At 39.6% G+C, this 13,452-nt stretch overlaps 1 protein-coding gene across 1 annotated transcript; it reads left to right on the forward strand.

The window, feature by feature from the left end:
* The first annotated feature begins 2,990 nt into the window (after nt 1–2,990).
* LOC149193421 (uncharacterized) lies at nt 2,991–10,164 on the forward strand. The gene is made up of 4 exons (XM_089407305.1): nt 2,991–2,994; nt 4,092–5,614; nt 5,782–7,244; nt 7,614–10,164. Exons 1-4 carry the CDS (start codon nt 2,991–2,993, stop codon nt 10,162–10,164), a joined length of 5,541 nt encoding a protein of 1,846 aa, XP_089263431.1.
* Nucleotides 10,165–13,452: the final 3,288 nt, after the last annotated feature.

The raw sequence follows: 13,452 nt of genomic DNA on the forward strand, positions 1-13,452 counted from the left end.
AGTGTTTGCACAAATTGCATCTAATAAGTATGCGAACATTAACAACTAAGGAGTTAAACCAAGAGCATAAGACAACATTATTTGAACTTGTTTCTAAAAATTGTTTGACAATATTATTTCCTAATTAAAAATCCTCCCTTTACCTAATACTTTATGTATCAAAGGAATACATTCTAATTTAAATTGTAATGAATTGGGTTCTCCATCGAGTCTGCATAACATTGTGATAATTATTGTTGGAGATGCCTTCATGTGTTCAATAGGGTATAATATTTTTTCTTTTATCTTGAATTTAGTATCATCATACCACCACTCCTTGATAGTTTTTCCATATCTATTTCCATTTCAGTGACATTTTTATCCATAAATTCCTTGAGGATAAAATCATCACATTTAATTTGAAGCTTGGGAAATTTATACATGCTCTCTAGATCTCTAGGTATGGAAGGCCCTACTTGTTATCGATCTACTCTATTCTAATGCCCAGCGTAATTAACTGGTTCCAAAGAATAATTATATACAAACTCTCCTTCCAAAGAATCAAGGAAACCTTGATAATACCCACTTTTTATTAAATATACGACAAAAGGTCCAACTTGTTCTACAAATTTACAAGGTCGGGTTGATTAGGGTCGATTAGTTGAACTAGTTTCACAAACTCCCAAAATGAAATAGACTCGATTGTAGGTCAGGTTTGACTTGTCCACTATTAAGCGGGGGTCAGGGTCTCGTGTGAGGTCGAGGGTCGGCTGGTGAAACAAATTGTTGGACATTTGAATAGTTCTAACTATAGGTCAGGGTCGACTCCTCTGATGCAATCCTCAACACAAATAGTTTATCATACTCTCACTAGGCCCTACCTCGATTATCATTTGTCTCAAATTTTGTGTCCCTACTTGGAAAAAAAATAAAGGAATGTCCATGAACTTAGACCTTCTATGTATAAAATTTATGCTTGGAATTTAACATAATGCCAAATGTACCACAGTGAGAACAAAATTGCAATCGAATTACAATGGTTTCGTTGACCTGAACTAAACTCAATGTGATTCAAAGGGTGCAGAGACCCTATCGCTGTTGTATCTTAAACTTGAGAAGGTATTTAAAGAAAATGTATATATATCGTAAATGTGGAAGAAAAACTGAATTAAACAAGGCACAAATAGTCATCTAATCAAAGGCCAAATCTCTGCAATTTTAAATTAATTGTCTTTCTTCAAGAAATCACAAAATATCACACTAATTCACACTTTCCACACAAAAATAACTGGAGCCCCCTCTTTGAACTACCAAACCTATTTCAATACAAAATGATAATCAGTTCAAATCCACTAATTGTGGATCTAATTCCTAAATATAGAAAATATCCAAATAATAAAATGGTTACAATATCTCTCAGAATTAGCTACAAAAAATTTCTATTCTATGCAAATACATAATAATTCTAGCTAAATACTAATTCTCCTAATTATTTCAAATAATTAAAATAAATTCAGAAAACCCACTTCCTTTAGTAAATGAAATTTTGACCATCATGGTCAAAATGAATTTACTGATGGTGATGCTCTTGTATCACTACTATTTAATGTTTATAATTAAATATAGTACATGTTTTAACATCAACGTGGGAGATGGTCCAATGTATCATGTATGAGTATTGAACGACTACAGGCGTGGCTGCAATCTTGTGAAAGAGTAAATGTTGAATATCTTTTAATTCATCAGTAACTTCTTCATGTATGAGTATTGAACGACTACAGGCGTGGCTGCAATCTTGTGAAAGAGTAAATGTTGAATATCTTTTAATTCATCAGTAACTTCTTGGTCTGCATTTGAAAATTCCCCTCTTTCTAGCAATTCTAAAATCTCACTACTATTTTTGTGTTTGATGCCAACCTTATGCGAAGTAATTGAAAATAAGTTTGAATTCAGATATTTTTCATCATCCAAAGGATAATCAACTTTAATTTGGTTTTCCTTTCCCTTCAAATGAATCTTTTCTAACCTTGTAACATTGTTCATAGTAAATTCAAGTTTTACATTAAAATAGTTAATTTTTTCTACATAATGGATTTAAAACCAATTGATTGAGGCTTATCTCCACTAGAATTAAATTTCGCACTAAACTATAGGGTTAATTGAAAATTTTGAGCTTTAACAGTAAAATCCTTGCGAATGTTTAATGAGCAAAAATAGGAATAGAGCTCTTATTAATAGCTTTGAATTCCATTAAGTGTCATAAATGAAACTTACTTACCATAGAGCCCGAAACTGGAAAAGTATCGAAATTTTGAAAAATACCCTAAAACAATTAACACTATATTAATCTTATTTTTAAACAAAATCATGACATAACGAGAAACTTATTAACCTTAATCTTGTTTATTAACCGTGATAATACTTATCTATCTCTTAATTGATCAATTTTTGTTGAGACAGGGATACCGATATATTGGGATTTTATGAAATGACAATTGTGGATTTTTTTGATATTCTGGTGTTCTAGTTTACTCATACCAGACTTTTTCTAAAGGTGATAAAAGAATCATGTCAAAAATCATGATGTGGCAGTGCTAGGTGGATGACACATATCATCCAAATATGACATTTTAGATGACAAAAGGTATGAAAATGAGTGCCACATGTCAGTGGACTTGTCAACATATGCCATGTGTTAGATAATTTTTGGATGATAGAGAATGAGGTGACACATTGAGCTATCATACTAGGATATTGGGATTTCATGAATTTTCTAGTTCTAGAAAAACTTTGGTATTCTAGAATTGTTTATTGCTATCTAAAACTTCATTAATTGACCTATGAAGTTCAGGCATACCAAAGTATTGAAACACTTAAATTTCCTAAAATGAAAAGTTACATAAGAAAACATCGGTATTCTTGTATCTATCAATTGATGCATGTAGAACTCCATCCATCACTGTATTATCCTTAATCGTATCGGAATATCAAAACACCAGAGTTTCGTGAAAATGGGTATAAAGAAAACACCAAGATCTGAAGTATTAATATATTGATAAAATATATATTTCAATAAATAAATAAATAACATAGGGAGTGTCGAGTATCGTGAGCATAAAGTTTTGGAGAATAATGAGAAGGAGAAAAAACTTTGAATTTGGCTTTATTTGCAATGGAAAGTAAAATTCGGGATTTTGGAATTTTGGGGTTTTCACCTCAATTATAATGTTTAGGGTTAGATTATAAGTTAAGATAATACACATACAAGTTAAAAAATATTTTTAAATATAAATAAAACAATATTTCAAAAAATTAAATAGTGATCCATTATTTTATTAGTTGTATATATAGTAATGGGAGTTGTTATACAAGTCACAATAATTAGTGAAACATTAGAATAAAAAATCATCTGTGTCGCTATGAAAAATTTAAGCATTATATCAAAACTTAAATCAAAATAGATCAAGTTTTTAAAATTTTCACGAATAATTATGAATTTTCTCTCAATATGTAATTACATAAATATTTTAAGTAATTTATTTCTAATTCTCATACATTGAAATGTCATTTTTTGCAAAATCATAATTTAGAAGGTTATGCAAGTCACAACCATGGATGAAACATTGAAAAAAACAATTATCTATATATTATTACACAAAATTTAGACATTACATAAAATAAAAAAAATCAAAGTAGATTGAATCTTCAAAATCTTCACAAAGTAATTATGAACTTTCTCTTAATACATAACTCATAACTTAAAATGTCATTTTTCACATAACCAAGGTTTATATATATATATATATAAGAGGAAAGAGCAAGATGTATGATAAATAGTTCAACTACTTTTTCTATTAATTTAATATTGTTTCGCTACTAGAAAGTATTCATAGCCTTAACAGGTATACTTACACTTACCACACTTTAGTGCTTTTCAACTTTCTTTGTTATTTAAATCATGCTTTATATATAAAGAGAGGAACATTACGGAGGGTTTCGATCACTCTGCTAGGGTTCTGAGCGACCCATCAACGGCGTCGACAGCACACCAGGCAAGATCATCTCAGAGGGTGAATAGGCAGCTGCAGTGTTCCAGAACTGCAGCGCATTAGGGCTTCGCCATGGCACAACCTCTGGGGGGGCGTCAGAGCCCTCCCCGTCGCAGCAAGATCCTGCGCAAAACGTCATTTTTGGTTCAGTGGACAAAGAGATCTTGAACAGGGGGAAAAAACCCCAAAATGACACTAAAGGAAATGGAAGACGTAAAGAAGGAGACAACGGTCCACAAGAGGGAACAGAAAAGCCTGAAGAAGGTCCGAAGATTACCTCAACTACATGCAGACCAGTAGCCAAGGAAAGGCCACGAATCGAGCTGCCGGGAGACAAGATTGACAGAAGAATAGAGTTCATGCGAGATCATGCCCTCATTGGGAAGTTCATAGGGTTCTGGCCTACTGAGAAAGCCCTATATGGTTGGATAGCGGCGAAATGGAAACCAAAAGGGGATGTCACGCTGCAGCTAGGGCCGAAAGGTTTCTTCACAGCAATCTTTTACTGCTTGGAGGACAAATACAGAATACTAGTAGGAGGGCCCTACTTTTTTAATTCGGCTGGATTATACCTGCGGGATTGGATCCCCAGATTTAACCCAGACAAGGAAGATCTAACATGGGCGCCAGTCTGGATCAGGTTATACTCTCTCCCGGATGAATACTGGGAAGAGGACATACTCAGAGGGATCGGAAATGGGGTGGGAGAATATATCAGAGCGGCAGAAGAAACCAAATCTCGTAAGTACATCTCCTACGCTCGAATATGTGTATTCATTCGCCTCAATGAAGCTCTTCCAGAGTCAGTAACTCTCGCCCATCGAGATGAAGAATGGATCCAGCCTCTCGACTATGAACATGTTCCTTTTCGATGTAGAAAATGTCATGCCCTAGGTCATCTCTTTAGGGATTTCCCTCAAAATGTCCAAAACAGCTTACCTGACTCTTCTGATACCCCTGACCAGGACGGCTTCACTAAATTACCTAGTAGAAAGCGCTCTCACAAAAAACCCCTAAATGGGTTCAAACCCCAGCCCAACAAATCCCATGGCCCAGTAACCAAGAACAGCTTTGATATTCTTGGCCAATCCTCAGAGGAACTCCCAACCAATGTTGAAGCCAACCCTGATCACCCATCTTCCTCTTCACCTCCCCCTTCATCTAATCCCCCTCCCAAATCTCCGCCCCCCATCGTCATCCCTACCATTATTAAAAGGGATCAGAAAGATACTGCAGAGATCCTCAAAGAAATGGAAGTTGATGGTAAAGCAGACCTTCCCCAGAATCCAGAGACCAGCATTGAAGACAGTGATCAGGTGCAAATAATGGAAGAAGAGCCAGAGAGTATAGATCTGAATGGCTTAGACATCCTGGAATTGGAACTGGCTTGCAAAAAGAAAGCATACGATACAATTCCAGAGCTCCAACTCAATAAGCTCAAAGTGATCATCTCTCGAGCCTATCATCAGAATCAACTCGGGATACAACCAGGCAGCCAATGGGATGGAAATCTGCGCCCAAAGGATACAAAAAAAAGAGGAAGAAAGACAAATCTGCAAAGAACAATAGAGATTGGGAAAATCCTGGTAGACTCAGGCAGATATGCTAAGTTGACAAAGTACTACAAGCCCTCTGTCAACGGTTAATCATGAAGCTGGTATCTTGGAATATAAGAGGGCTAAACAGCCCCGGAAAACTCAGGATGTTAAAAAACATGATAAAAAAGGAAAAGCCACAAATGTGCTTTCTCCAGGAAACTAAGTGTAATAGTACTACGCTAGGCAGCATTTTTTCAAAAGCCTGGCCCGGATGTAGTTCGGTAGCAGTAGATGCCTCCGGAGCTTCAGGAGGGTTGGCAATAGCATGGAATACCCAAGCGGTATCCCTCTCAGATTTTCATGCAGCGCACTACCTTATACAGGTGACCTTTCACATTTTAGGCACCAATATCCACGGCAACCTATCAAATGTTTACTTCCCACAAGACACAGGAAGTAAGGTAGCGCTCCTTGATACGATTGAAGCTCTAAGAAATAGCAGAAGGTACCCACTCTGGATCGTTGCTGGGGATTTCAACATGATAACTAAAACTAAAGAGAAGCTAGGAGGCAGGAGTAGAATGGAGCCTGAAGTCAGTCGATTCAAGGATTTCATCCAATCGACATCTCTCATAGACATGCCGTTCTGTAATGGCACCTTTACCTGGAGCAATCGCAGGGCTGGCAAACACCAAATCGCCTCCAAATTGGATCGCTTCCTCCTCTCAGACAACGCGGTCCACTTAGGAGGAGACATCTCAGCAGCCATTCTTGCTCACACTGGATCGGATCACTGGCCAATAGCTCTACAGTGGCAAAGACCAGGTAACTTAATCAAAAGACCCTTCCGATTTGAAGGATTTTGGCTCACGCATCCCACTTTCAAGGAGTTTGTCAAGACCACCTGGGCCTCGTTCATTCCCCCAGAAGGAGCAAAAATGTATCAATTCCAGCAAAAGTTAAGATTTCTCAAAAGCCACCTAAAAAGATGGAACAGGGAAACCTTTGGAAATATCTTCGAGGCGCAGCAAATGCTAACTCAGGACCTGGAGATTCTTCACCAAAAGATTATCTCGGAGGGGCACACGGAAGCCACTCTGGAGCAGGAGCGTCTCATCCATAGTCAGCTGGAGAATAGGAGGAAGCAGGAAGAAATCTACTGGAGGCAAAAGTCAAGGGTCAGATGGCTGAAGGAGGGTGAGCGTAACACCAAATTCTTCCACAGAACTACAGTTCAGCGAAGAATGCATAACAATATACCCTTCATCCAAAACCAAACAGGGGCAAAAGTAGAGACTCATGAGGAGATTGAAGAGGAACTCCTCAATCACTTTCAACAGGTCCATCAAGAGCAGAGAGAAGACCGGCGACAGGCCATTCGCAAAATTACCAGCAATATTCCAAAGATCATTACGGAGGAACAAAATGAGCTCCTAATGCGCCCTATTCTTCCCCAGGAAGTGGATGAAGCAATGACGCAGCTCAAAGAAGGTAAAGCCCCGGGGCCAGATGGATTCACCACCACTTTCTTTCACTCTTTCTGGGACATGCTAAAGGAGGAAGTCTGGCAGATAGTTGAAGAATCTAGGGCAACGCGCTGGCTTCTTCCCTCTCTCAACTCCACTTTTATTACTCTCATCCCCAAAGAGGAGGACTCCATCACCCCTGATAAGTTCAGGCCAATTGCATTATGCAATGTCATTTACAAAGTTATATCAAAAGTCATAGCAAATCGTCTCAAACCTCTCCTTCCTGGGCTCATCTCTCCGGAACAGTCAGGGTACGTGGAAGGACGACACATAATGGATGGCATCCTACTCTCTCACGAAATCATTCATTCCCTCAAGCACTCAAAGCAAGCAGGTATGCTTCTCAAATTAGATCTTTCCAAGGCATTTGACAAACTAAGCTGGAATTACATTCATCATATGCTAAAAGCTTTTGGTTTCTGCTCTCCTTGGATCCGTTGGATCATGAGCCTAATTATGTCCACTCATTTTTCAATCCTTGTAAATGGTATTCCCTCCCGTCCCTTCAATCCCTCCAGGGGTATCCGGCAAGGGGATCCCCTCTCCCCCTTTCTCTTCGTCCTTATGGCTGAAGGGCTGGGGCGGCACATTAAACAAGCCCTCCTTTCTCATCAGATCAAAGGAATCTCCGTGCACAACTCCCCTGCCACCTCCCATCAGCAGTTCGTTGATGATACTATGCTTTTTGGTTATCCCTCTGCTCAAGAAGCCCTCCGTCTGAAATCCCTCCTCCAGGATTTTTCGGAGGCCTCGGGCACGCATATCAATTGCTCTAAATCACAGGTTTTCTTCTTCCATACTCCGCCCTCGGTCAAATCTGCTGTTTCTCGCATCCTGGGCTTCCCCTCGGCTTCCCTTCCCTCCAAATACCTGGGCGCACCCCTCACGGCTTCAGCCATTAAGCAACCCGCATGGCGCTTCCTTCTTGAGAAACTTGAAAACCGTCTCAACCTATGGACTTATAGATCTCTTAACTTAGCCAGTCGAATTGTCCTCATCAAATCGGTTTTGCAGGCAATGCCTCTGTACTTGTTCTCTATTCTAGCTGCGCCAAAGTGGGTTTTAAAAAGTATAAGAAACCTTCAGCGCAATTTTCTGTGGAGCAGCTCTGCCACCAATCGCAAATGGGCCCTGGTGAAATGGACCAATGTATGCATGCCCAAAGACAAGGGGGGCATTGGGTTAAGGGACCCTGAGTACAGCAATTCCATCATGACCGCCAAGATCTGGTGGCAATGGATCACTAACCCAGATAAGCCCTGGGGAAAAATCTGGACAGCCAAATATGCAGGAAATAGACCTCAAGAAGAACTCATCAGATTCATTCCTACTGAAAAGGGATCTACAATATGGAATGCAGCCAAACAGCACTATCAGATAATTCAAAAGCACAGCTTCTGGGAAATCAGGAATGGATGCACTGCAAGATTTTGGACTGATGCCTGGAATCAAATGCCTAAACTCGAAAATATTCTTCACCCTTCTCTGATTCCAGATAGGCAGGAGCAGCAGCAGGAAAAAGTTCACCAATTCTGGTTGCCGGAGATGGAGTATGGCTTCAGAAAATGGAAACAGAGCAACCAAATTCTCAACATTACAGATGCTAGGAAGGAAGAAGAGCTGAGGATCGAGCTAAGGAAAAGGAGTATTAGGCAGGACAACGGTGGGGATATTCTCAGATGGGGATACCTACCCAAGGGATCCTACACTACCTCAGAAGCCTACAAGTTGATATGCAACTTCCCCTCTCCTCCAGACCCTGTGTGGAGCAAAATATGGGAGCTCGGACCCTGGCCAAAAATCTCCTACTTTCTCTGGCTGGTAGGACATAAAAAAATTCTCACGTGGGATAAGCTTAGAAAGCGGAACTTTCATGGCCCCTCGATTTGTCATAATTGCTCTCAAAGTGAAGAAACTCTCCAACATCTCCTGGATACCTGTCCTCTAGCCAATCAACTCTGGGATAAGGTCAGTTTCAGATGCCAAAAAAGATGTAGAGGGGAGGGCGACATCATCAATACCACAAGACAATGGCCAAAGCATCCCTACAAAAGCAAGATCCTCAACCATTTATGGAGTACCATTCTGGGGATCGTCCTTTGGAATGTCTGGAAGGAAAGAAATCAGCGCATTTTCAAAAACAAACGATCTCCCTTAGAAGAAACCTGGAGCAGGATTCACAGGAACATACAAGAGATGATGGCGCTTCAGGTATGGACTAAGGAAGATCTCCCATCCACAGATAATGAGCATAACATCCTAGCCAATTGGCAGCTGCAGTTACCTCAAGATTCTCTCAAGATCAGTACTCCTAACAGCAACTGCAAGAACATCTGCCATTGGAAAGCCCCCCCCAAAAACTCATACAAACTGAATTTCGATGGGGCTTCCAAAGGCAATCCAGGAGCAGCCGGATACGGAGGCATATTGAGGGACCATGAAGGCACTCCTATGCAAATTTATTTTGGGCACATAGGGTGGGATACCAATAACTCAGCAGAGTTGGAAGGGCTTTGGCAGGGCCTTATGCAAGCTTGGAATCTCAACCTTCAACCCCTGATTGTAGAAGGTGACTCTCAGATTCTTATCAGCATGGCCACCCGTATACAGAATGGCTCGCAAGCGAGGAAAGTAGCACCCAGTTGGAGGCTAGAAGCAAGGTTAAATGACATAGCACAAAAGCTCAGCAATACTAGAGCCATCTCCTTCATACACACTAAAAGGGAAGGCAACAAAATAGCGGACCTCCTAGCCAATATTGGAGTAGAGACTGATCTCCCCCTTCTATTTGGAAGCACAAATATCATTCCTAACAGGCAACAGCTCCAGGAATGTGAAAGCCTGATCCAAGAAGAGGTTGTCGCCCCGGATGCGGGTGTCATCGAGCTAGGACATGGAGAGCCACATGCCCAGCATGGGCTGCCACGTGATGATCAGAGGACTTTAATGGCTCTCGCCGCCGAGACATTAAGCCGGGAGACACATAATGGTAGCCTTAATGAAGGTGCTGGAGGCGATGGCGAGCCTGCAGAGAGCATTCAATGCAGGCAAGTTCCAAGGGAATGTTAATGGGTTTAAGAATGATGGAATGTTGTTGTGCGCGGCTCAGAGCGTCGAGAAAGCTACTCAGATCTCTAAGCGAAGATGCTGTGATATTGATGCTGAGAGCTCGGACGAGGTTCGCTCCATGCTTGTTTTTCCTAGTCTTTGTCTATGCTCAATTGAGCTCTGCCTCGAGCCAATTTGGGGACGGCAATCAATTGGGAGGGAACGCAGTAACAGCAGGCCCTCCTCTGCTTTGGAACAAGATAAGGAAGCTGCGGATACCATGGTGCGATTGCGTGAAAGGATGACGTGTAGAAGAGGCTCAGGGCGTGGTGAATATTCACGTCCCCCTGTAGCAGATGTTCACCATCACTGCTGTTGCTGCTATTGTTACAGAAGGGTGGGAGCTACCCCAATTCCAGTCAGTCAGTTTCTGGGGGCTGGCAGCTCCAATGATGGAGTTCCCATGCTCCTAGCGTTTGGCTCAGTCATTTTTACCCTGGGCAGCTCCAGGGACAATGCGGGCATTAATGCACACATCTCAGTTCTGTTTACCAAAATTCCTGAGGAGAATGAGGAAGTATCGCAACTGGTCCCTGCTGAGGAACGTCCAGAGGGCAATAGGAGCGCCCAATGGGGGAGCCATCAAATGAAGAGGGTAATTCAGAGAGGGAGCCTCAGCAAGCCCCCACCCGAACTCAAGAACAAGCGCCGCCAGCCCCCGCGCAAGATCCCATGGCAATGTGGGATGGCATCCCAGAGGGACAAGGCTGGTGTAGAATCCTTGAAGAAAAACTAGAGGAGTAACTCCCAGCGGCATTCCCTCACATTTGCTTCCTACTCTCAGGTCTGGTACGGGGTCTCGGTTGGTATCTGGTTTATGTCTTATGTCTTTGTTTGTTTCCTTTCTGTTCTGGGTCATGTTCGCGACTACAATAGTCTTTCTGTTCTAGGTCATGTTAGCGGCTATTATAGTCTTTCTGGGTCATGCGTCTTTTGTGGGATGCCCCTGCGTGGGCCGTTTTGGTATTACATGGGAACATCACCGTATCATGTGTACTGGTCTAAACTGGAAATATTGCCCTGCGAGGGAGAATTCTGAGTCTGATAGAGCCACCCAAGGAGCCACAGTTGGCCCTGGGCAGCCAGTCTTTTGTGAATGTAATGTTTACCTGTATATAATAATATAGATTAGTTAGTGTTGCCGAGAAAAAAAAAAAGAGAGGAACATTACAATTGAGCAAGATAGTGATTTATTGTTGTTTAAAATACACTTTTGAATGAATAAATGGGTGCAACGCTCTAAAAACCATTGAGACACTTGAACTTTTTATGGTTTTTAAAAATCTCTATTAGATTTTGGGGAAAATGACTGGAAAAAAGTGACTAAAAAGAAGTCATTTTTTCCATTAGTTAGACTACGTGATATATATATATATATATATATATATATATATATATATATATATATATATATATATAGATAGATAGGTGATACAAAAGTTTTATGTATTTTTAAGTGCATAAAAAATTAGCTTTCTTGATTTATCCATTTCTAATTTTTAATAGTTGTAAATCTTAATAAGAAGTGGATGAACTCTTATGAAAATTAATAACCAAGCATTTTCCTTGAAAATAAACTCATATAGAATACATCAAACATAAAGTCTTATGTGTCATAGTTAAAAGTTACTTATCCCTTAGAGTCATAGTTTTTATAGAAGATTAATTAATGAGAATCATGATAGTGATTTATGATATGCATAGATTCTTAAAATGTGAAGCAAAAATCCTAACAATAATTAACAACCAAGTTTCAAATAACTGAATTGAACTAAAAAGAAATAAAAGAAAATGAAAAATCATAAGCAAAATAAAAGTTAAAAAAAGAAGAAGAGTATATATATATTTACTAGAATTTTTTTTACAATTTATCTATTAATGGGGAGAATTTGTTTCTCCCCTTCCAATGATTGTAAAATATATGTCGAAATGTGAAGTTTTTCTAAGATTTGAAATGGTCCAAGCTAATTTTTTTGGAATTTTGTGTTCCCTTTTTTCTTCGTGGGCTTTTTCTAATTTTAAAACTAAATAAACAATGGTAGATTTAGGCCGACGCATTTCGAACCAACCAATGTGGTTCATCATCACGAAAAGATGAAAAATTAGATCATAGCAGAAAGTTAAATAGGGAGTCAAGAACTTCTAACGGATATAAGGCAAACGGCTAAAAAGACGACTAGTTTTGACTGAATAGGAAAAAGGGACAAAATATTTATTTATTTATTTATATATTTTTAATTTCTTTCTCTTTTTTCGAATAACTATAAACTAAAAAATAATAAAATAATAAATAATTAAAATCAAAATAAAATTTAATTAATAATATTGCATTTAAATTTAATTTATAACGAAGGTAATTAATTTTCTCTTTTATTTTATAACTAATTAATAATATTTCAATAATATTTCTATTACCTTCTGATTTATTTTTTCCCTTTGACTAAATTGTTGTTTTTATTTGAATATTACATTCATTAGTTTGGAATATGTTATAGTCCTTTGTCTTATTTCCAACGATTCTAGCTCGAGATCTCTCAATTCTTCTTCTCATCCTGGCGTTGACTACGTTCCTCCTCAGAGCTTGTTGAATTTGTGGTCATCTCTGGGCTCTCCCTTAGGCATTGGTCGCTCCTCCAGTTCACCTTCCAGTCTTCTGTCCCCTCTTAATGCGGTTTCTCAGACCTGTGATGCTTTGATACCCCTCTCCACTAGTGTAGCACTTGATCTCTTCCCACAGAGCATATTCCTCTCACCCAACCCTGTTGTCAGCCAACCCTTATCTCTCGTTGGATCCTCGTCAGCTCCTGGTCTCCCTAAGCATCTCACCCGCTCCCTTATTCCCTTCGCTTCCAAGCTATGCATTACCCATATCCGGTTCCGACTTTCCCTTCAACAGCAATGGTTCCTCACCTCCTCTTCCATTTGGTTTCCTCAACCAACCTAGCACTCCTCCATCCCATTTCTCCTTCCAATCCCTCATTCCATCTGCTTTGGTTAACCTCATTTCTAACAACGTTTCATCCTCGACTTTTGCCTCTAATTCCACCTGCCTTCTCCTTAAGCAACTTTCCAATTCATTATTTAATTGTTTTATCAACAATAATAATAATAATAACAACAACAACAACAACAACAGAAAACTCGATAAGAATCCCTTAAAAAGGATCTCTAAAGTGGTGGTTCTCGCTATAAAATCTAGTAGCTCGATTAGCTCCTTTAGCCATAAGCTTATCGAGAGTAGCCCCATCA

This window comes from Pinus tabuliformis, chromosome 2_2, assembly GCF_031772625.1.
Source record: "Pinus tabuliformis cultivar Carrire ecotype Pingquan chromosome 2_2, CPIR1, whole genome shotgun sequence".
In the NCBI taxonomy this organism is placed as follows: domain Eukaryota; kingdom Viridiplantae; phylum Streptophyta; class Pinopsida; order Pinales; family Pinaceae; genus Pinus; species Pinus tabuliformis.